This window comes from Microcaecilia unicolor, chromosome 5 (assembly GCF_901765095.1).
Source record: "Microcaecilia unicolor chromosome 5, aMicUni1.1, whole genome shotgun sequence".
NCBI lineage: Eukaryota > Metazoa > Chordata > Amphibia > Gymnophiona > Siphonopidae > Microcaecilia > Microcaecilia unicolor.
In genome coordinates, this window is record NC_044035.1 from 325,787,559 (window position 1) to 325,810,447 (window position 22,889).

At 43.1% G+C, this 22,889-nt stretch overlaps 1 protein-coding gene across 1 annotated transcript in view; it reads right to left on the reverse strand.

Moving 5' to 3' along the window:
- Nucleotides 1-2,192: 2,192 nt before the first annotated feature.
- The window catches only part of LOC115470861 (fatty acyl-CoA hydrolase precursor, medium chain-like), a 68,929-nt gene continuing 48,232 nt past the window's right edge, over nt 2,193-22,889 (reverse strand). The window contains exons 10-14 of the mRNA XM_030204449.1: nt 22,592-22,672; nt 19,702-19,849; nt 5,670-5,819; nt 2,587-2,659; nt 2,193-2,454 (exon numbers count right to left, since the gene is read on the reverse strand). Coding sequence (XP_030060309.1) covers nt 2,283-2,454; nt 2,587-2,659; nt 5,670-5,819; nt 19,702-19,849; nt 22,592-22,672 — 624 coding nt within the window. The 3' untranslated portion in view covers nt 2,193-2,282. The remainder of the gene's footprint in view (nt 2,455-2,586; nt 2,660-5,669; nt 5,820-19,701; nt 19,850-22,591; nt 22,673-22,889) is intronic.

Here is a 22,889-nt window from a genome sequence, read left to right on the forward strand (position 1 = left end):
ACAGCTCAAAACACAGTGGCTGGGTGCTCTCACAACATTGACATGTGACCACACCAACGCATTCAAAAAGCATAAAGTTTGTCAGCCCTCATCCATGGCTGTTCTAGATTCATTCCCCTGATTCCCCAACAACCACAAAGAAAATATTTATATGTGGTGTGGCTGCAGCTCACCCTACAACACTCCACATTGTATATGAGCCCCAATGACATAGAGGGGCATAATCAAACGGCGCCAGTGAAATTGATGGCCGACCATCTTTGAAATACGCTTGGTGCCAGCCAAATCGCTCGCCAGGTTTAGAATAGGATTGCCGGGTTTAGATGAGATGGCCGGCTCCGATTTTCAGCCATAATGGAAACCGGACCCGGCCATCTCAAACCGGTGAAATGCAAGGCATTTGGCCGTGGAAGGAGCCAGCATTTGTAGTGCACTGGCCCCCCTGACATGCCAGGACACCAACTGGGCACCCTAGGGGGCACTTAAAAAATCTTTAAAAAAAAACAAAAATTAGCTTCCAGGTGCTTAGCACCCTTCCCTTGTGTGCTGAGCCCCCCAAATCTCCCCCCAAAACCCACTACCCACAAGTCTACACCATTACCATTGCCCTAAGGGGTGAAGGGGGGAACTTACATGTGGATACAGTGGGTTTTGGGTTTTTTTGGAGGGCTCAATATTAACCACCACAAGTGTAACAGGTGGGAGGGGGATGGGCTTGGGTCCACCTGCTTGAAGTGCAGTGCACCCACTAAAACCTGCTCTAGGAACCTGCATACTGCTGTAAGGGAGCTGGGTATGACATTTGAGGCTGTCAAAAAATGTTTTAATTGTTTTTTTGTGTGTGTGGGAGGGGGTTGGTGACCACTGAGGGAGTAAGGGGAGGTGATCCCCACTTCCCTCCGGTGGTCATCTGGTCAGTTGGGGCTCTTTTTTTGGATTTGGTCCTAAAAATACATGGACCAAGTCCGGCCGGCGAAATGCTCATTTAAGCTGGCCTTTTTTTTTCATAATAAGGTAAAGCCAGCTATCTCTTAACCCTGCCCCGCCCCCTTCCCGCCTTCGCTACCTTACCAACACACCACCTTGAAGGTTGGCTGGCGCCGCAATGAAAAAGCAATTGGGGCCGGCCAAAATCGGCTTTTGATAATACCGATTTGGCCGGGAATGAGAGATTGCCGGTGATCTCCCGATTTGTGTCGGAAGATCGCCGGCGATCCCTTTCAAAAATAAGCCTGATAGAATCTCTGCTGTGCTTGTCAGTAGGGAATCACAAGTCCCAAATATAGAATGCCAGGAGCAGTACCATGTACTACATAGAGGTCCTCTCCCTCTCCAGAAAGGCAAAGTCAACTGTCTAATCCAAATCCCTGGCCCTAGGAAAGGCTCTGTACAATGACTACATGATATTGGCATCATTTGAACTGTCCAGCTGCAGCAGTCTCAATGACATCATGTCTAGCAAAGGTACGTCCTCCCACCCAAGACAACTGTATCTTGCATTCACAGAACCATGGCTGCTTCTCTGTAATCGGGTTGGCCAGTGGCAATGCTACACCGAGATGATTAGACCTTCCCTTTCCAACACAGGCAAGGTTATGTGGAGGGGCATAATCGAAAGGGACGCCCAAGTTTTGTTGAGGACGTCCTCGCAAAACTGTGACTGGCTTTTGCTTCAGTCTTAGCCAGGAAGAAAGAGAAACAGATCTCTTTCTTGAGGCTTGGTGAATTATATGTCCTGATCTTCCCAGGTACTGTTTAGACAGTATATAGATGTTTAGTTAGTGCTATAATTGATCCATATTTCAGTTACCTTTTATTGTTTGCCAAATGCACATTTTTGTCCACTGTTCCAAGTTTTGAGAATAAGCACAATTACTTTTTCGTTCTGTCTGTCTGGACTGATAAAGAATCTTGGTGATTTGTGTGTTGGGTCTGTGAGTGCTTTCTGGAAACCGTGGGACCACTGGGAGTGTGGCCCCAGTAACCTAGAAATCACTGGGGATATATTTGAGTGTGAGAGACTCGCCCGGAGGCGGTTGTGATCTAGTTGGTGGGAGGAGGGTGCTAGTGTAGAGCACAAGCAGCAGGTGCAGGCAGACCTGAGCTTTGCTGGGGATAGACTCTGTAAGTGGCTTTGGGGTAACCCCAGGTGGGTGGCTAGGCATTTCGTCACATATAATATGGAGTTAATGTAGCTGAACACGAAATTCAATCATTTTACAAGTTCATTAACATGATTAAAAGCTTTACATTTACATAAAGCGCAAGTTATCTTAAGCCTTCTACTTCTTTTCATTGGTTTTCTGCTGGAGTTTTTCAGGCAGGATCTCGGTCCAGAATGTCACTCGGTCATCTTTCAGTTTTGTTCCTGTCTTCTGCTGTAAGTCTAACTCCAGATATTGTTCTGCTTGGTCATAGATTGGCCATGTCACCAACTCATCACTGTTAGGATTTCTGAGAAAACAAACATACCGACAGCCAGAATGAATAAAGTCTGTCAGTTTCAGTCTTCTACACCGTGTTAGATCTGAAGGTTACAAACCAGTGACTTAACAAAATTGTTATCAACGGTACCACAATTCTTACCCAGTTCGAGCAAAATTAGCCCAATATTTCATCATTTTTCTGCTGAAACATTTCTCCTTCTCTGTAGCATTACCTGAAGGAGAAAATATGAATGCTAAATAGATATACATTACTATAATTAACAACATATTTATTTATTAGGGTTTATTAAAATCACTTTTATGAACAGATTCATCCAAAGCAGTGTGCAACAAATGTACTGCAACAGTTTACATTGTTTAAACAACAAAACAGTACTAAGATGACCAACTGTCAGCATAATACACAGAACAATGAGTGCAACTTGGAAATAAGTACATAAGCATTGCCATACTGGGACAGACCATGGTCCATGAAGTCCAATATCGTCTTTCCAACAGTGGCCAATCCAGGTCACAAGTACCTGGAAGGATTCCAAAAGGATTTTATTTCTATGGGCCTTGCTGCAGATAACTTCTCACACATTCTCAAAGCCTTCTACTACTATGTTACATTACAGTTGTAATTTTCTCCTGACTCTAACAATTGTAATTCTGTGTATTATGTAAGCCGCATTGTACTTGCTTTTGTCGGAAAGTGCGGGGTATAAATGTAATAAATAAATAACTTGAGCTAATCTTTAGTAAAAGACCCCCTTATTTTGATCCTGAAAATTTAGGCAGTCTTTAAAAACTACTGCTATTACTTGTGGCAACTACAAAATCTCTCGCAATACATTGAGAAGAGTCTAACATCAATGGTAGACTACTGTAATGCCTTGTATATTGGTCAAACCATAAAGAGTTTGCACCAGCTCCAATTAATTCTGAATGCTGCAGCACAATTGCATCATACCTTTCCTGCAAAAATTTTGATATCAGGTACCTGTCCACTTGTGTTAAAAACTCACAAAGATCAAGCAGAGTTTGTTGTTGCCCCAGGTACAAAAAACTTAAATTGTGAGCCCCCTAGGGTATTATTAGGAAAGGTATGGAGAACAGATGTGAGGATGTTACAATGCCGTTATATCGCTCCATGGTGTGTCCGCACCTTGAGTATTGTGTTCAGTTCTGGTCGCCGCATCTCAAGAATGATATAGTAGAACTGGAAAAGGTGCAGTGAAGGGCGACAAAAATGATAGCGGGGATGGGACAACTTCACTATGAAGAAAGACTAAGGAGGCTAGGGCTTTTCAGCTTGGAGAAGAGACGGCTGAGGGGAGACATGATAGAGGTATATAAAATAATGAGTGGAGTGGAACAGGTGGATGTTAAGAGTCTGTTCACGCTTTCCAAAAATACTAGGACTAGGGGGCATGCGATGAACCTACAGTGTAGTAAATTTAAAACAAATCAGAGAAAACTTTTCTTCACCCAACGCATAATTAAACTCTGGAATTCGTTGCCGGAGAACGTAGTGAAGGCGGTTATCTTGGCAGAGTTTAAAAAGGGGTTGGACGGTTTCCTAAAGGACAAGTCCATAGACTGCTACTAAATGGACTTGGGAAAAATCCACAATTTCGGAAATAACTTGTATAAAATGTTTGTACGTTTGGGTAGCTTGCCAGGTGCCCTTGACCTGGATTGGCCGCTGTTGGGGACAGGATGCTGGGCTCGATGGACCTTTGGTCTTTTCCCAGTATGGCATTTCACACTCGATACCCATGTGAAGAACACAACGAAAAAAATGTTCTACTCAATGTGGAAACTCAAAAGAATAAAACCTTTTTTCCCTAGATACGTCTTCCGCACCCTGGTACAATCACTAGTGATAAGTCACCTGGACTACTGCAATGCTCTCTATGTAGGATGTAAGGAACAGACCATTCAAAAACTCCAAACAGCCCAGAACACCGCAGCCCGTCTTATTTTTGGAAAACCCAAATACGAAAATGCAAAACACCTAAGAGAGAAACTACACTGGCTCCCGCTCAAGGAACGAATTGAGTTCAAGATCTGCACGACCGTTTACAAAATCATTCACGCAGAGGCCCCAATCTACATGCTGAACCTAATAGACTTACCACCCAGAAATGCCAGAAGATCAGCCCGTAAGTTCCTCAACTTGAACTTCCCCAGCTGTAAAGGAACCAAATACAAACAGGCATACGCGACTACCTTTACGTACAAAAGCACACAACTATGGAACGCACTACCCAAGACCCTGAAAACCACGGACAACTTAACCAACTTTCGCAAAACTTTGAAGACATTTCTCTTCAACAAAGCCTACAAAAATAATCCTTGATGAATCAAACTACAAATCTTTGAAGACATTTCTCTTCAACATAGCCTACAAAAACAATCCTTGATGAATCATACTACTCCATACATCACCCAAACGCTATAAACACTTCGACACGACCTTACCCATTATCTTCTAATTAATTCCTCTTTTACTTCCAATTTATTACTGACTGTATCTAACACTATGTAACGATCATACCAAATTAACACCCTGTAAGCCACATTGAGCCTGCAAAAAGGTGGGATAATGTGGGGTACAAATGCAATAAATAATAATAATAATTACTTATGTACTTAGGGACAGAGAAAGTACCTATATAGTATGTGTACAGCGCTGTGTACATCTAGTAGCACTACAGAAATGATTAGTAGTAGTTAGTAGTAGTTTTGCCCATTCTTGAGTTGCTGTTAGACAGGCAGTCAATTTACTATTGTTAGTGCACATACCAGACAGTGAGGTCGACATTCAGCACACCTATCTGGGTAGGAGTGGCTCCTACCTGGGTAAATGCCACTCACCAGGGCTAGCCATTAATTTTCAACATCATTAACTGGATAATGCGCCTGAAAATTACCTTGAGCTGCCCTGATGCTATCCGGATAGTTCTGGGTGGAGCTAAGGCAGAGCCATAAGTTACTGGTTAGCTGCAATATTCAGTTCACTAACCAAGCATCTATCCAGATAAAGTTAGGACAGCAAAATGTCTGTCTTAACTTTATCTAGGTAGTTATCTAGCATCCAGATAAGTGCCGATGGGCACTTTGTACCCAGATATTCAGTGCTGAATATTCAGGAATAAAAAACATTATAGGAAAGCCTATCTACCCCCAAAACAAGGGGGGGTGTAGGTGAGAATATGTACTATTTTAATTACTTACTTAGCAAAGATGCATTAGTATCCAGGAAACAACTCCCAAACACAAAGCCAATTTCATCTGCATGATCCGCTTTTACATAATCTGGTCTTGAATCACCATATGTGCTTAGTCGATGCTGAAATTCATAGAGGTAGACTGGAAGGCCAGAGTCTAGCAGAATATAGAAAAAGCGAGACAGTTACTGGATAAGAACAGAAATGTCTGGCGCAATCACATTTAATCCAGATTATGAGGATGGCAGTTCACCTAGGCAGACCACTTTTTAAATAAACAGGTATTACCATTTTTAATATGATTTTTTAAAAATGCCTACAGACAGAAATTCTGGCGGAGGTATTACATGGGAATTGGTCAGCAGCTGATATTGAAGGTGTTGAATGAGATTTTTTTTTTAATTACTTTCTTTATAACCAACATTGAGCAGGCCCACACAATTCTAAACAAAACCTCTCTATCTTTCACAATATAAAATCCATCTCACCTTCCTCCCCACTCCCCTCCTCCATCCATCTTCTCAGCACAGGCTAAATTTAAAACTCTTCAAGGCCCTTAAAGGTAATGGGCTAGAGTACTTGAAGAACAGAATCTCGCTCGTCACATCTGCGAGGCTGCTAAAGTCCTGCCAAGGACAAAATTACAGAGCATATTCAAAAGCATGGATTAATTAGACATGCCAACATTGATTTAGTGAAGGGAAATCTTGCCTCACCCATCTATTACATTTCTTTGAAGGATGTGGATACTGGTGAGCCAGTCAAAATTGTGTACCTGGATTTTCAAAAGGCGTTTGTCAAAGTATCTCATGAAAGACTCCAGAAGTGACTAACTAGCTAGTCACACACACACACAAGAGCTAACACCGACTGCACATACAGGATTTGCTTATCCACCCTTACTCTACCTGAGATCATTTTCATGCACCTTTTCTGATTCTACATGTAATTTGTACTTGTTAGTCACCCTTATTTTCTATCTACTGCTTGTTATTCTATCTGTCTATATGTTCCACTTCCACTTATACCCTTTGCGGTCTAATGTATATTGTGTGGACATATGCATAATGCATACTGTTATTTGAATATTTTTACTTCTTATTCTTGCTCTACACTACCTTAGATGAATTTCTTCAAAAAGGCAGCAAATACATAGATAAATTAAATAAATCCTTCCTCTCCCTCTCCACTCTAGGTTTCTAGAGCACCAGAGTTAATGGTATAGAATTAAATAACATCATGAAAAAAGATGGAGGAATATTTATGGAATATTTGGGGGATGGTGGGAAAGGGTGGGAGTTTTCTCCATTAGTTTATTTTATTGCAATTTTTCCTCTCTGATAAGGGACACTGCACAGCTGCATAGCACAGTCCATTAATTAAAGTGTTTCAGAACATGGTGTTGGGGGGATCCATGGGGACATGGGTCAATAAAGGATTAGAGTAGAGGCAGTGGGAGAGGGAGAGGAAGCGGATTGCTGGATATCATGTGAGAGAAAAGGAAATGTGTTCTCTCTGATTGTACTTTACTAGGGTCAAAATGCAGGTGTGGAAACAAGGAGTGACCTAGAACAGAACAAGACACACTTCAGTAGTGGCTGTATAAATGTATATATATTGTTTATTTATTTATTTCTTACATTTGTATCCCACATTTTCCCACCTATTTGTAGGCTCAATGTGTTGGGTCGTTTTTCTTATATAATAAAGCATTTTTTGGCATCCTCATTCGTTTTCCTCACTTTTTTGTTTCATAGTACCAGAGAGGCCTTTGCAGGCTCCGGTGTGAACAAATACAGGGTGATGTTGTGGTAAGATCAAGTTCATGTGGCACAGCCACATTAGGGAATCGAGAACGGAAGAGTTGTGTTATGTCCATTACGTGCTTTAGTTTGGTTGTGTTGCAGAGATTAGGCATTTAAGTTGGATCGGTAGGGTATGCATTTTTAAAAAGGTTACAGAGTACAAGTATCCATATTGCTTCGTGAAAAAACTGGATTCTTTCAGATGGAGATATTTTTATTATCTCAACATAATTTAAGAGTATAATGCTTCTAAAATGTTATGATTCTGCTAGACAGGCAGGGGAATGTTTGGGACTCACTTCTGATTGGCCTGTCAGGGGTTGAGCTGATGCCAGAAGCAGCAGATGTCAGAAGCCTGATCTATTTAAGCTTACCTCTCCTTACAAGTCATCAGGGCTGCTGAGAGATTGAGCTGGGCCTGGGGCAAGGGCACCCCCAGCCACCCCCCCCCCAAAGATTGCCCCTGCCTGCCCCCCAACGCTTCTGCTGTTGTCTCCCTCGCCAGCTCCCAGGCCGCCGGCACCGCAGTCCCCAGTCTCCTCCTACCTACCCTCAGCTCCCTTCTGTCTGCCATCCGACCACCTTCATTTAAAAAAAAAAAATCTCAAAATCAGCAATGCAGCGTCTTCTGTGTGAAAGCGGCAGATTGCCTCGGGCAGGCCTTCCCTCACTGTGTCCCGCCCTCCTCTGATGGTAACTTCCTATTTCCGCGAGGGACACAGTGAGGGAAGGCCCGCCCGAGGTGATCTGCCGCTTTCACATACAGTGGGGGAAATAAGTATTTGATCCCTTGCTGATTTTGTAAGTGTGCCCACTGACAAAGACATGAGCAGCCCATAATTGAAGGGTAGGTTATTGGTAACAGTGAGAGATAGCACATCACAAATTAAATCCGGAAAATCACATTGTGGAAAGTATATGAATTTATTTGCATTCTGCAGAGGGAAATAAGTATTTGATCCCCCACCAACCAGTAAGAGATCTGGCCCCTACAGACCAGGTAGATGCTCCAAATCAACTCGTTACCTGCATGACAGACAGCTGTCGGCAATGGTCACCTGTATGAAAGACACCTGTCCACAGACTCAGTGAATCAGTCAGACTCTAACCTCTACAAAATGGCCAAGAGCAAGGAGCTGTCTAAGGATGTCAGGGACAAGATCATACACCTGCACAAGGCTGGAATGGGCTACAAAACCATCAGTAAGACGCTGGGCGAGAAGGAGACAACTGTTGGTGCCATAGTAAGAAAATGGAAGAAGTACAAAATGACTGTCAATCGACAAAGATCTGGGGCTCCACGCAAAATCTCACCTCGTGGGGTATCCTTGATCATGAGGAAGGTTAGAAATCAGCCTACAACTACAAGGGGGGAACTTGTCAATGATCTCAAGGCAGCTGGGACCACTGTCACCACGAAAACCATTGGTAACACATTACGACATAACGGATTGCAATCCTGCAGTGCCCGCAAGGTCCCCCTGCTCCGGAAGGCACATGTGACGGCCCGTCTGAAGTTTGCCAGTGAACACCTGGATGATGCCGAGAGTGATTGGGAGAAGGTGCTGTGGTCAGATGAGACAAAAATTGAGCTCTTTGGCATGAACTCAACTCGCCGTGTTTGGAGGAAGAGAAATGCTGCCTATGACCCAAAGAACACCGTCCCCACTGTCAAGCATGAAGGTGGAAATGTTATGTTTTGGGGGTGTTTCTCTGCTAAGGGCACAGGACTACTTCACCGCATCAATGGGAGAATGGATGGGGCCATGTACCGTACAATTCTGAGTGACAACCTCCTTCCCTCCGCCAGGGCCTTAAAAATGGGTCGTGGCTGGGTCTTCCAGCACGACAATGACCCAAAACATACAGCCAAGGCAACAAAGGAGTGGCTCAGGAAGAAGCACATTAGGGTCATGGAGTGGCCTAGCCAGTCACCAGACCTTAATCCCATTGAAAACTTATGGAGGGAGCTGAAGCTGCGAGTTGCCAAGCGACAGCCCAGAACTCTTAATGATTTAGAGATGATCTGCAAAGAGGAGTGGACCAAAATTCCTCCTGACATGTGTGCAAACCTCATCATCAACTACAGAAGACGTCTGACCGCTGTGCTTGCCAACAAGGGTTTTGCCACCAAGTATTAGGTCTTGTTTGCCAGAGGGATTAAATACTTATTTCCCTCTGCAGAATGCAAATAAATTCATATACTTTCCACAATATGATTTTCCGGATTTAATTTGTGATGTGCTATCTCTCACTGTTACCAATAACCTACCCTTCAATTATGGGCTGCTCATGTCTTTGTCAGTGGGCACACTTACAAAATCAGCAAGGGATCAAATACTTATTTCCCCCACTGTAGAAGACACTGCGCTGCCAATTTCAAGATTTTTTTTTTAAATTTAGGTGGTCGGATGGCAGACAGAAAGGAGCTGAGGGTAAGTAGGTGGAGACTGGGGACTGCGGCGACCCCGGCACCGGGTCCTCCTTGGAGTCCCGGGCACGGGGAATTTTGCCCCCCCCTGCCCCACCCACTCGGCGGCCCTGCAGGTCATGCTTTAGCATTTGATTCCTGTCTTCTGAAGCCTGTTCCCTTTCTCTCAGTCTGTGTGTTTGTTGGACTTTGCCTACTCTCCTCGTAGCTTGTAGGTTCTGTGTTTGCTGGGTGTTCCCAGCATGAGCTTCATTGTTTCACTCCCCTGCACTTGTGTCTGTTCCCTGCTTTCTGATGTAGTTGTCTGTGGTAAGCTTGTCCCTTGTATCGTTCCAGTTTGTTTGTTTTAGCTTCCCTTTCCTTAGTGTAACCCTTTATGCGCAGAGTTTAGTATTTGCCTTCTGTAGTCCTGCCTCTGTTGGCAGCCTTCCTGTCCTTGTATTGCTCCTGTTCATTTGTGTAAGTTTTCCTTTGTTTGCCTTACCTTTGTCTGCCATGTTTGCCCTGCTTTCTGCTGTGTGGTGTCTCAGAAGCAGCCTTCCTTTTAGCCTGTTTTTTCCCTTTGTTTGCTGAGTCTGTCTCCTGATTATGGTGAGCATTGCTCCTTATCTGATCTATGTATGTTAAGGCAACTTCCTCTGTTTGCTTCCTTTTACCCTTGTGTGTTGTGGGGCCAGCCTTGTGCATTGTTGTGTGTGGATTCCCTTTACCCTTGTGCACTGTGTGGCACATCTTAGTGTATTCCTATAGGTGGCTTCCCCTTACCTTTGAATGCTGTAAGGTACAGCCTAGAGTATTCCTTTGAGTGGCTTCCATTAGCCTTGACTGCCGTGTGGCACAGTCTTGTTTATTCCTATAGTAGCTTCTGTCTGTCGCCCTTCCCTGGTGTCTCTAGCTTGCACTGTGTGCGTTGCTTGTGCTCCAGTCCCTTGGGCCAAGGACCCCTCGTTATTCTTTCTCCCTTCCCATTGTATGACTCGGTTCCTGTTTGGCTGTGAGGCCCACACGCTTGGACTCTGTACGAGTGGGCTCCCTTTCAGCCCGCCTGAGTGGTCTATCTCCCGTTTTCTGCTGGTGTTAGTTGCTTGTCCTGTGTGTGCAGGGCTTGGTGGCTAGGGTTGTGCTTAGCGCCTGTTTGGTCTACCCTAGGCCTTGGCTAAGATCCTTCCTCGGCCTCGGCTCAAGGGCTCATGAACAGATTAACATTAGAAGAGTGAAATGCCTACTGTACCTGAATGTAAAAGATGTGAGCTAAATCTAAATAATAATAATAATTAAGGGGCCAATGTCCTAACCCTTAGGACAGCTCTCAGGTTATCTGCTTCTTCACAGGAAAATTGATACGGATGCAAATTAGCATTCTAGCAAGCAATTGTGTGAAATTGAACTGTGGGGCAGTTGGCAAAATAAGCAAATCTAATTAAGGTGTGATTATTATTCTTTTTTTTTTTTTTTTTTAAGAAAATGGGCCTGTACAGTCTTTCATGTGCCCATTTTCACATAATTCAAAATGAATAGAAACATGATGGCAGATAAAGCCCAAATGGCTCATCCAGTTGTGCCCATCCTCCGTCCTATCCAGTCTGCCCATCCTCCATAACCACTAACTCTTCCTTTTCCTAAGGGATTCCACACGATTATTTATTTATTTATTTATTTATTTATTTATTTATTTATTTATTACATGTGTATCTCACATTTTCCCACCTATTGGTAGGCTCAAAGTGGCTTACATAATTTCGGAGAGCTGATTACAGGCTCCGGTGTGAACAAATACAGTGTAGGAGTATAGTTATGAGCTTCTTTGCATGATTTTGCATCATATCATCTCATTATTTATGAATCTAATACATGTCAAAGACTATGATCCTTATTTTAGAAGCATCCTTATGAGTACATAGCTTTTACATGGGTAGATTGTCATACAAACATAAAAACCATTTTACAAAGGGGGCTATTTACACATGGTGATGCTCATCACATACCCAAATTGCTAGGAAGCATGGTAGGGGCAGGAAGAGAAGGTTGATTGTGTGGGCCTAATATATTGATGTGGATTCCCCATTTCACAAGGGGAATCCATATTTATTTATTTATTTATTGTATTTGTACCCCACATTTTCCCACCTTTTTGCAGGCTCAATGTGGCTTACAGAGTATGGAAATGAGAACGTCATTACATGTTTTAAGAAAACAGTCGATCATAAGCTGAGGTGAAAGAGGAATTTAGGTAGAAGGTGTTAGGTAAGGTCGTGTGAGAGGTGTTTTGGTGTACTTGGGTGGTTTAAGGAATGATTTGTTTCATTGAGGGTGACTTTTGTATTGACCCCAGAAGACTAAATGTTGGCATTTATACCTACCGCTAAGCATGAATAAGTGTGTGATGTAAAGTTCAGCCCCCTCATCATCCCTCTGCAGCATTGGAGCCGACTCTGTGGGTGCTGTGCCCCCAATATTGAGAAAATTCCTAGTATGTGTCCAGGGAGGGGTTATTTCCATTGGGCTTAGCACCCCCAATAATTTTGAAAAGATGGCTCCTATGCCCTACAGCATCAGATTCCCACACCTTGCAAGCATTCAAACTTCCCCACCTTGTATCCTGCAAAGCACCCAATTCCCCTTAACCCCCATAAATTATCTCCCTGGGGTACCCCTCTGAAAAGAGATTGGCAACAAGGAACAACCCCTAGGGTCCTCCCCATCAGATACAGAAAACACCGGGATAGAGAGCACGTTGTGTAGCACGAATTATGCATAGATGGAAATGGGTAGCACATAACAAGCAAACGAAAAAAGAACAAAAGATTTTAAGACTTGAGTCATAGCCCATCTATTGGCACTATAGGGAGATCATCCGAGACAACAGACCCCTGCAAGATAAGTGGACTTTCTGATAATATTAAGAAACTGAGAGAATTACAGTTTAGCATAAAAGTCCCTGAAGGGAGATATACATGGAGATAAAGGCTGCAATAGAATGAGGAGGTTAAGGAGCCACTAAAAAACTAAAGAACAATTGGTAGGGAGGTAGGGATACATAGTGCTATGATGGTGGACATAGGTGCTATTATATGAGTTATTCATTAGCTCAACGATATGCACCCAGTACTGAGCACTATCACATATATGTAAATAAAGACTCACTATACCGTATTTTTCGGACTATAAGACGCACTTTTTCCCCCCCAAATTTGGGAGGAAAATGGGGGGTGCGTCTTATAGTCCGAAGGTAGCGAGTTTCGAGTTCGGGATCGCCCTCCCCTACTTACATCACGCGATGTTCCCTGGTGGTCTAGTGACGTCAGGGCAAGAAAGAGCCCCCTCTTTCCTGCCCAGCGCGCTCCTCTCCGTCCTCCTGTATGCTGCCTGAAGGTCTCAGCGAGATTCAAAATGGCCGCTGAGACTGCAATTCTTGGCGGCCATTTTGAATCTCGCCGAGACCGTCAGGTAGCATACAGGAGGACGGAGAGCAGCGCGCTGGGCAGGAAAGAGGGGGCTCTTTCCTGCCCCAACGTCACTAGACCACCAGTGAACATCGCGTGACGTGAGTAGGGGAGGGCGATCCCGAACTCGGACAAGATGCACCGGACCACCTAGGTTTTAGAGGAGGGAAAAAGGAAAAAAAATTTTTTTCCTATTTCCCTCCTCTAAAACCTAGGTGCGTCTTATGGTCCGGTGCGTCTTATAGTCTGAAAAATACGGTAATTTGTTGGATAAAGGTAATCAGGTTTCTATATTTCCTTAAGTCTATCAAGTGAGAAATTTTAACTGCCAGACCCTCGACCATTCTTCTAAGGTTCAGAGATCCCGTCACATCATTTCTACTGCCTCCAGGGTATCCACTCTATTGGCTATTTTTGTGTCATCCACAAAAAGGCACACCTTTCCTTCCCACCCTTTAGCAATATTTCCCACAAATATATTTATTTATTTATTTATTTGTTTATTTGTTACATTTGTATCCCACATTTTCCCATCTATTTGCAGGCTCAATGTAACTTACATCTTAACGTAAGGCGATCACCTAGACCGGTATGGAAACAGAAACAATTTGATGTTAGGGTCGGGTTAAGTTAGTATATTCAGGTTCCTAGGGATAGAAGATAGGAAGTAATATATAGTGTCAAGTACAGTTTATGGTTTGCCATGTTGCAGATTGGAGGCATCTAGATTAGGTCGGTGGGGAATGCTTTTCTGAATAGGTAGGTCTTTAATGATCTCCTGAAGTTTAGATGGTCGTAGATTGATTTCACAGTCTTTGGCAGTGTATTCCACAATTGTGTGCCTATGTAGGAGAAGTTGGATTCATAGGTTGATTTGTATTTGAGACCTTTGCAACTCAGGTAGTGAAGATTTAGGTAGGTATGTGATGCTCTAGTTCTATTTCTGGTTGGGAGGTCAATCAAGTCGACCATATATCCTGGGACTTCACCATAGATAATCTTGTGGACCAAGGTGCAGATTTTGAATGTGATGCATTCCTTGATTGGGAGCCAGTGCAGTTTTTCTCAAAGGGGTTTGGCACTTTCGAAACGTGATTTACCGAATATCAACCTGGCTGCCGTGTTTTGGGCTGTCTGGAGTTTCTTTATGAGTTGTTCTTTACATCCCGCATATATTCCATTGCAGTAATCTGCGTGGCTCATTACCATTGATTGTATCAGGTTGCGGAAAGTTTCCCTTGGGAAGAAAGGTTTTATACGTTTAAGCTTCCACATTGAATGAAACATTTTCTTTATAGTGGAGTTTACTTGGCTCTCAAGAGTGAGATTGCGGTCAGTTGTAACGCCTAGTATTTTGAGGCTGTCTGAGATAGAGAGGGTGTGATCTGGGGTGTTTAAGGTTGTGGGTTTATAATTATTATGTTGGGATGAGAGGATGAGGCAGTGTATTTTTTCAGTGTTTAATTTCAATTGGAATGAGTTTGCCCATGAGTCCATGATGTCCAAACCGTACTTGATTTCATTGATGATTTCTGTTAGATCGTGTTTGAAAGGGATGTAGATTGTGACGTCATCTGCATATATGAACGGGTGAAGATTTTGGTTGGATAGGGATTTGGCCAAGGGGGTTATCATTATATTGAATAGTATTGGTGAAAGTGGAGATCCTTGAGCTACTCCACAGTCTGCTTTCCACGGTGATAATATGTTTGTTTTTGATTTAACTTGGTATGTTCTGGTGTTTAGGAATCCCTTGAACCAATTAAGTGTATTTCCTCCAATCCCGAAATGGTCTAGGAGGCGTAATAGTATGTTGTGGTTTACCATGTCGAATGCACTCGACATGTCAAATTGGAGGAGGAGTATGCTTTTACCTGTGGCAATTTCATGCTTGAATTTGGCCAGGAGAGTGACTAGTACAGTTTCTGTGCTATGGGAAGGACGGAATCCTGATTGTGATTCATGCAATAGTGAGAACTTGTCCAGGTATTCCATGAGCTGTTTTGTCACCATACTCTCCATCAATTTGACTATTAGTGGGATGGATGCAACTGGGCGATAATTTGTAAGGTCATTCGTTTTTTTCTTTGTGTCTTTCGGTAGTGGGGTGAGTAGTATGTTGCCATGTTCCTTGGGGAAGAGACCTTGTTGGAGCATACAGTTTAGATAGGATGTAAGGTCGTCAATGAAGCGATTGGGTGCTGATTTAAGTATATAACTGGGGCAGGTGTCCAGTTTACAATGAGTAGTGGAGAATTTGTGAATCGCTTGGGTAACTGATTCGGTGGAGAGAAGAGCAAATTTTGACCAGGTGTGGTCTGAGGGGTATTCTTCGTAGTTTGAGTCCAGTAGGTTGAAGAATTGTTCAATATCGGTGTTCTGTTGAGGAATTGTACTGCGTAGTTTAATTATTTTTTCCTTGAAGTAGTTGGCAAGATCATCTGCAGATGGGATATCTATGTTGATTGTAGTGATAGGGGTGGTATCTATGAGCGTGTTTACGAGTTGGTATAATTTCTTCAGGTCTTTGTAGTCTGGACCTATTTTGGTTTTATAGTAGGATCTTTTGGATTGTCTAATTGCATATTTGTATTTTCTTTGTGTTTGTTTCCATGCATTAAGTGTGTGCTCATCTTTTTTTTTTTTCCATGCTCGTTCGAGTTTTCTGGTTTGTGTTTTGAGTTTTTTTAGTTTGTCATTGAACCATGGGGTCACATTCTGTCTATGTGATGTTCTGGTTCTTAGCACCAACCCCTGAGGAACTCCACTGCTCACCTTCCTTTCCTCCGAGCGGATTCCATTTACCACCACCCTCTGCCACCTGTCGGTCAACCAGTTTCTTATCCAGTTCACCACTTTCGGTCCTAAGTTCAACCCTTTAAGCTTATTCACGAGTCTTCTGTGGGGGACCATATCAAAGGCTTTGCTGAAGTCCAAGTAGATTACATCTAGCGCACGTCCTTCATCCAGTTCTTTGGTCACCCAGTCAAAGAAGTCAATAAGATTCGTTTGGCACGATTTTCCTTTGGTAAAGCCATGTTGCCTCAGGGCCTGTAACCCGTCAGCTTCTAGAAAGTTAACTATCCTTTCTTTCAGCAGTGACTCCATTATTTTTCCTACCACTGACGTGAGGCTTACCGGTCTGTAGTTTCCCACTTCTTCCCTGGCTCCACTTTTGTGAAGAGGGACCACATCCGCTTGTCTCCAATCCCGCAGAACCTCTCCCGTTTCTAAAGATCTATTAAATAAATCTTTAAGAGGTCCCGTCAGGACCTTCCTGAGCTCCCTCAGTATCCTGGAATGTATCCTATCCAGCCCCATAGCTTTGTCCACCTTCAGATTATCAAGCTGTTTATTTAAATAATTTATTTATAATTTTTCATTTTACAAGGGTCACTTGCAAACGGTAATACAGAGATGATTGCACATTAATACAATATAAGAAGAAAACAATCCCAACTAGATATATGGATTATATACAATCTTTCTCTTTCTTAGACCACAAAGTGAAGAAAAATAGGGAGAATGAAATAAGACAAGTAGATCAATTAAACAGTAAACAGAAAAAAGAAAACATGGTATTAACCTGATTATCCCTAGATATTACTCATCTAATACATTATTCCACATTGATCATCTGTTTGGCTTCCTCAAGACCAAATACGGCATATAGTCAATTCAATTCATTAAGAACATACTTATTGTCCAGGTTTTAGTTAGAAATAATACATCTGATTACATTCTTTCTCTTTTAAAAACCAGAAATTATTTAACGATACATATGCTCAAGTCTCTAATTCAAATCCCACTGATTAAAGCAATCCCAGTTTTCACAGGCTTCGCTCCTTTCGAAGTAATAATTAAGGAAATATTTCAGAGGAAAACTTTAGGAGTCATACCTGGAACTCTGGGAAAAACAATAATCTCAACATTAATCATCCACAAAAACATCCACCTTATTATTCAAAGTTTCTGGTCCATTATCATTTTCAAGATCATAACCGCTTCTTGCTTGTACAGAACTTCATCTGTCATATCAATTTTTCACTCTCAGAGGGTTCAGTCAGATTGTCCATGCAACTCTCCAATAAGATCATATCTGAAACAAACTTATTTATTACCGCCGTTAGGTCCCAAAGCGCCTTCCAGATGGTGTTCAATGTAACCTCCACGGAAGCCAAAAACTCCAAGATGATTTCTCTTGAGGTGTTTAGGAGTGGTTCCGCTGATTCGGGTTCTGCTGTAAACGTCCTCCGTTTCAGCATATGCCTCTAACTCACTCCTCTACTCCTTTGGACATTGTGGTTGAAAAATTCGGGAGCGATTGGAGTTGTTTTTCCAGGTCCAAGAGCATCGACGCTCCTTCACCGGCGCTAATCAAAGGACTCGCCAACCCTTTCATCTGTGGGCAGTTCGATGCGCAGCGGTCCCGCTCTTGCTGCTCAGGGGACAAAATGCTGGCCGTCAGCGGCTGACCGCTGGTTGTTCCCTTCCTCTCAGTTAAGGAAAATGCAATTGCAGAGAGGAAATTTACATAAAGAAGACAGAACCTCAGAGGGCAGCTGGGCCGTTGGGCATACGAACTCCAGGTCACGATCTCACCACTCTCCCAGTTTGGGACACTCTTTGTCTGGTTTCTCCTCAGAGGCCTGTCTGATATGGGTAGCCCTTCAGCATAGCCCTCTGAGTCATTGAAACACGGAAGCCCCTCCACCACTACAAGGTGGTGTCCCTTCGGAGGGGTTGTCAAGCTGTTTATAAACTCTTTCTTCCATAAATGGCACAGTATCCACTCCATTCCCAGACGTTTCCTTGGCAGCCGACCGTGGTCCTTCTCCAGGATTTTCCTCCGTGAACACCGAAGAGAAATAATTGTTTAGTACATTCACTTTATCTTCATCACTCTCCACATAGCCATTCTCATTATCTTTCAGTCTCGCAATTCCATTCCTATCTCTTCTCCTTTCTCCAATATTTCTAAAAAAGGTTGTCACCTCTCTTTACATTTTTAGCGATTTTTTTCTTCTGCTCGTGCTTTCACTAACCATATTTCCCTCTTCGCTTTTTTGAGTTTAATCTGATAATCTGCTCCGTGATTCTCTCATTGTGTTCTTTTGTATTTCATGAACAAAGCCTCTTTTGCTCTTATTTTTTGAGCTACTTGTTTGAAGAACCATATAGGCTTCCTGCTTCTCTTGTTTCTGTTTACTTTCCTCTCAAAAAGATCAGTCACCATATTTAGAGCAGCCTTTAGCTTGGACCACTGTTTTTCCACATCTTCTGCACCTTCCCACGCCAACAGCTCCTTCTTCAGGTATTCCCCCATTTTATCAAAATCAGTACGTCTGAAATCCAGTACTTTGAGTTTTGTGCGTCCACACTCTGCCTTTGCCCTTATTTCAAACCATACCGTGTGATGATCACTATTACATAGGTGGGCACCCACCCGGATATCGGAAACACTACCCCCATTAGTGAGCACTAGATCCAGCATCAACCCTTCCCTCGTGGGTTCCATCACCATTTGTCTGAGCAAGGCACTTTGACAGGCATCCACAATCTCCCTACTTCTTTCCGATTCCGCAGATGGGACGTTCCAATCCACATCAGACAAATTGAAATCTCCCAACAGTAGCACCTCCCCTTTCATACCAATCTTTTGAATATCTTCTATTAGATCCTTGTCTAAATTCTCTATTTGCACAGGAGGTCTGTAGATAACCCCCCGTGTGGATACAGGTTCCGTCTTCTCTTTCCAGGACGATCCATAAAGCTTCTTCCTTTCTCCTGGTTCCCCGCATTTCAGCCGACCTCTATGTCTGGCCAAACCTCTTGTAAAATACTGTGGGAATTCTCCATGTCCTGACCTGGACATCTGAATTCCCCTCTCTATGTCCTTTCTAAAATAGGGCTCCACATACACAAATATACTGCAGAGAATGGCCACATTTCGCAAATTACTTTGTAAAAGAGGACAATTCATGAGAGTTAAAATTTTAGCATTTTTCATGGTGCTTCACCCTTTGAGAAAAGAAAATCACATTTTAGTACATCAGCCCCCCCCCCCCCCCCCCCAATTTTCATTCCTTTGAATGTAAACTAAAAGTTAATTTATTCCAATTCACTTTTTAATAAATTGTCATTTATCTTCCGTATAGTCTGATTTTGCTCATTTGTTGGACAAGAGCAGACATAAAGAGAGAAATAAATATATTCAATGAATGAATGCTATAATACACACAATATATAGACCTGATCTCAAATCTAAGATTTCAGACTGTCATCATCTACACTCTCATTACCCCTCTCCCAACAGACCTGACAGTCATCATTTTTCCCTTACATAATCTGGAGACTCACCTCTGTGATATCTCGCTGTTTGAACAGCTGGGATAACAAAGAACCAATCCCCAAACAACTCAAGCACCCGATCTCTCCGTTGGATCGGGTCCTCTGTATCTCCAAGATACTCCTCAATCACCAGGTTGTAGGTTTCAGGATTAGGAATCTGATATAAATATAACATTTAGTTCTTAACTGATCATTTTTGGTCAGAACTGGCTGCTCCCACTGAAAGTATCATGCTTTCAGTAATAGTTTGAGATCAAAATTTCATGGTAAAAGTGTAAGGAGATCATTTTGACAATTTACCACCTCAAAGAGTGTTAGTGGGTTTAATTCTGATACATAAATTGCATCACAATTAAACTGTAATCTGACCTACCCTGCTGAACAGTGTCTGCTTGATTATTCCCTCCCTGAGGGGCCGATGCAGAAAACTATCATTGGCTGCAGTGAGAGGTTAACGAGTGTTCTATGGAGTTCAGCAATGAGGTTAACTCATACAGAAGACCTCGGTGCATAACATATTAAAATGTACGGTAAACAGGATATTAGCTAATCCACAGCAGTGCAGAGAAGCTAATAGCCCGTTTACTGATATCAACAGTGCAAGAAATCTACTGTCAGATCTGAAGTGGCATATTAGGATTAGAGGGAGCCCCCAAGCCCAACTCCCTGCCCCTAGTAGCTTTTTGCATTATTCCCTGATAGTCTAGTGCTCCCTCCTTCCACTCCTGAACTGATCCAACCTAACATAGTAAGATAGTAAATGACGGCAGATAAAGACCTTCACAGTCCATCCAGCCTGCCCAACAAGATAAACTCATTTTACATGGTATGTGATACTTTATATGTATACCTAAGTTTGATTTGTCCTTGCCTTTCTCAGGGCACAGACTGTAGAAGTCTGCCCAGCACTGTTTTTATACTAAGTTCTGAAGCTAACGTCGAAGCCCCTTAAAATTTACACTCCAGCTCATCCCTATCTATTCAGTCACGATCAGGGCGCAGACCGTAGAAGTCTGCCCAGCTCCCGTTTTGTTTCCCAATTACCGTTGTCACCACCCAATCTCCGCTAAGATTCCACGGAACCATTCCTTCTAAACCGGATTCCTTTGTGTTTATCCCACGCATGTTTGAATTCCATTATTGTTTTCATCTCCACCAGATCCCTCAGGAGGGCATTCCACATACCCACCACCCTCCTATCCCCCTGCAACATAACCAAAAATCTCCGGTGGTGTAACGGCTCTGTCCCTCCCTACTCCTCAATGTTAAATATCTCTGGTGGTCTAGTGGCCCCCCTCCCTAGCGCCCCCTGACTTGAACTGAACCCCTAGCCCTGATTTAAAAAAAGACATCCCTGGTGTCTAGTAACATCCTCCCCCCAACCCTTCCTCAAGCCCCCTCCCAAGCCCTCCAGACCCATACCTCAAAAGAGGCAGGAGTGATACCCACATGCTCCTGCATCTGACTCTGCCATCTTGAAAAATTCCCTTATATGGCAGACTGACCCCCATCCTGTGCATCATAGGATGCATCGCAGGGGGCCAGACATGGCCATTTTTCAAGATGGTGGTTCCAGATCCACTTAGGATTTTCCCTGATTTAAAATCTTTTCTGGGTCTGTTGAATTTTTCTGAATTTATACATCTTAGCTCATAATAAAAGTACAGAGCATACTGTCCAGTCAATATGGAGCCACAGAGAGTGAGTAATGTGGATATACAGCACCAGTATCTGAATACTGACCAGCACTGAATATCCACTTAGGGCAATCAATGCCAGCACTATCCGCATAGCAGTAACATTAAGCCCGTAATTTGATCAGCTATCCAGATTAGAGGCCAACCGAAACCAGGTTTTTTGGATTCGAACTTGAATCTGTGGCCAAAATTCACCACTCAGTTTTACCCAAACCCAAACCTAAAACTAGCCCTGCTTGGCCTCTGAACAGGAACAGCCCGCACTCCGTCCTCCCCAAATAGAAAGAGCCCCCTGCCAGACCCACATGTAGCCCCTCCCTCCATGCCTACCTTATCAGTGGTGTAGTGGTTATCCGGGGCAGGGGTGATCCTCAGTTGCTCCTGCCCATGCTGGCTTCTTGGTCAAAATGGCTGCCAGGCCTTCCAGCGGCAGTCTCATGAGAGCTGGTGTGGGCAGGAGTGACTGAGGATCGCTCCTGCCCTAGTTAGCCACTCCACCACCAACAATATGGTAGACCTGGGGGGGGGAATCTCTTTCTTTTCAAGGGGGGAGGAGGGAGGGAATAGGGGCTGAACAGAACAGTATTATTTTCAGCCGAGCCCAAAACAAGGCTAAAATTTGGTCGGCCTGTAAACCAGATGTTAGGGCAGCCTATTTTGCTGTCCTAACTTTATCTAAATAGTTATCTGGTTAACATACTGAATATTCTGCTACCCAAAAACTCCAGGGGCTGCTCTCACTCCACCGACTGAGCACCCTGCCACTGTCTGGAAAGTACTGAGATAGTTTATAAAGATATCTGGTAGAATAACCCGTGCAGTACTGCTGAATATCCATGTCAGAAGTCCTGACTTGGTTAACACATATTACTAACCAGATAGGTGCCACTGAACATCAGAAATGAATGTCTAAAAATTAACTCTCAGGCATTGTGATTCTTTTAAATGAAAACTTTAGGGCCCTGTTTACAAAGGCGCACTAGCGAATTTAGCATGCACTAACCGTGTAGACACCCATAGGAATACTATGGGCATCTACAAGGTTAGCACACAGTAATTTTTAGCACATGCTAAAAACGTTAGTGCGCCTTTGTAAACAGGGCCCTTAATGTTTCTCCATGCTCATGTTATGTATGCCTTTATGAGAAATTGAAGAACACCGAGTGAAGCAAGATAGAGAAAATTCTTAGATTACACCTTACCATGAATTTCAGTAAATCCAGAAAAACAGTGGTAACATTTTCTTCAGGTGCTCCTTGCAAAGATCTAGACAATTGAGCCATCTGTATAACAAAGCATGCTGATATTAAAATAGATCATTTTCTAAATAATGATACCATGGCATTAACACTAGAAGGAAAGGTTTAGCAATCCGAATCTTCAGCACTGAAACGCTTTCCTCTTGTAGGGACAAATCTTTTGCTGTCCTGTGGCTGTGGTAAATAGCTTTAGACCAGCCCATGCTAGGAGAAGGGGAGACAGAGGGGTTTATAAACATTT